General features: G+C 40.2%; 1 protein-coding gene across 1 annotated transcript; it reads left to right on the top strand.

Moving 5' to 3' along the window:
* Nucleotides 1-407: 407 nt before the first annotated feature.
* LOC106747252 (ras-related protein RABG2-like) lies at nt 408-1,002 on the top strand. Its single transcript, XM_014624607.1, has 2 exons — nt 408-461; nt 676-1,002. The coding sequence occupies exons 1-2, from the start codon at nt 408-410 to the stop codon at nt 1,000-1,002; spliced, it is 381 nt and encodes a 126-aa protein (XP_014480093.1).
* The last annotated feature ends 206 nt before the right edge of the window (nt 1,003-1,208 follow it).

Genomic DNA, 1,208 nt, shown 5'->3' with positions numbered 1-1,208 from the left:
TTCCCTTCATTTTATGAAACATTCATTAAATAACCGTTAAATAACGATTTACGAATCGTTAAATTACGATTACGTTTCGTAGAAAAAAAATGGGAAAGGTACATTTGTTTTGTTCGAAGGAAACAAAAAAAAGCGATCCATTTGTTTTGTTCGAAGGGTACAAAATACGGAGATTTTTTTCCTCGGTTTAGTGCCGTGCATAATAAAAAATGACGTGACACCTCACTGGTCAATATATAAAGATTTCGACCTATCCTAACCCGAAATTCATCCCTACCAACTTTATCCGAGCCTATATAAGGGCCTCGCGACGGAAACAAGACAGTTCGCTAATGGTACGAAATACTTGTATGAAATACCAGTAAGAAACACTAATACGAAACACCAGTTCAAACAGTACGTCGAAGATGTCGTCGGCAAGCACAGATCTCTCAAGCTGCAACGAGCGTGTGCAAATCAAAGTATTAATTCTCGTCGATCGAGGAGTTGAGAAAACATCAATTNTCATCCGCAAGCACAGATTTTTCAAGCGGCAACGAGCGTGTGCAGATCAAAGTATTAATTCTCGGCGAACGAGGCGTTGGGATAACATCAGTTGTATGGAAATTCGTGGGGAATACGTGAGAAAATGTAAGCAAAGGTATCTTGCGCAAATCTGTACGTGTCAACGACAAGCTATACGAGTTAAACGTGTTTGACACCGTCGCCGTTAAAGAATTTGGAGAAGTATCACAAGAGTACAAAGATGTCGACATATGTCTTCTAATGTACGCAGCAAACGATCTGAGTAGTTTCAAGAACGTTATGTATTGGATATCCAAGTTCAAGAAAGAAGCGAACAATAAAAATGCAGATACGTTCACTTTCGTCGTTGTTGGCAACAAGCAGGTCGTCCCCGACTATGCCAGACTAATTTCAAGAAAAGAAGCGAATGATTGGTGCTGGAACAATAATCATTGGCACTCAGAAATATCAACCAAAGAGAAGCCCACCATCAACTGAGTATTTGGAGTAGGGATGGCATTGTACGAGCATCGACAAGAGGAATTGGGACAGTCAAGTANTTTCGGCGTTGTTGGCAACAAGCAGGACGTCCCCGACTATGCCAGACTAATTTCAAAAAAAGAAGAGGATGATTAGTCCTGGAACAATAATCTTTGGCACTCAGAAATATCAACCAAAAAGGAGCCCACCATCAACAAAATATT

The sequence above is a fragment of the Dinoponera quadriceps genome, unplaced genomic scaffold, assembly GCF_001313825.1.
Source record: "Dinoponera quadriceps isolate SergipeBrazil2010 unplaced genomic scaffold, ASM131382v1 scaffold2284, whole genome shotgun sequence".
Lineage (NCBI taxonomy): Eukaryota > Metazoa > Arthropoda > Insecta > Hymenoptera > Formicidae > Dinoponera > Dinoponera quadriceps.
This window is presented reverse-complemented; position numbering and strand designations above follow the sequence as displayed.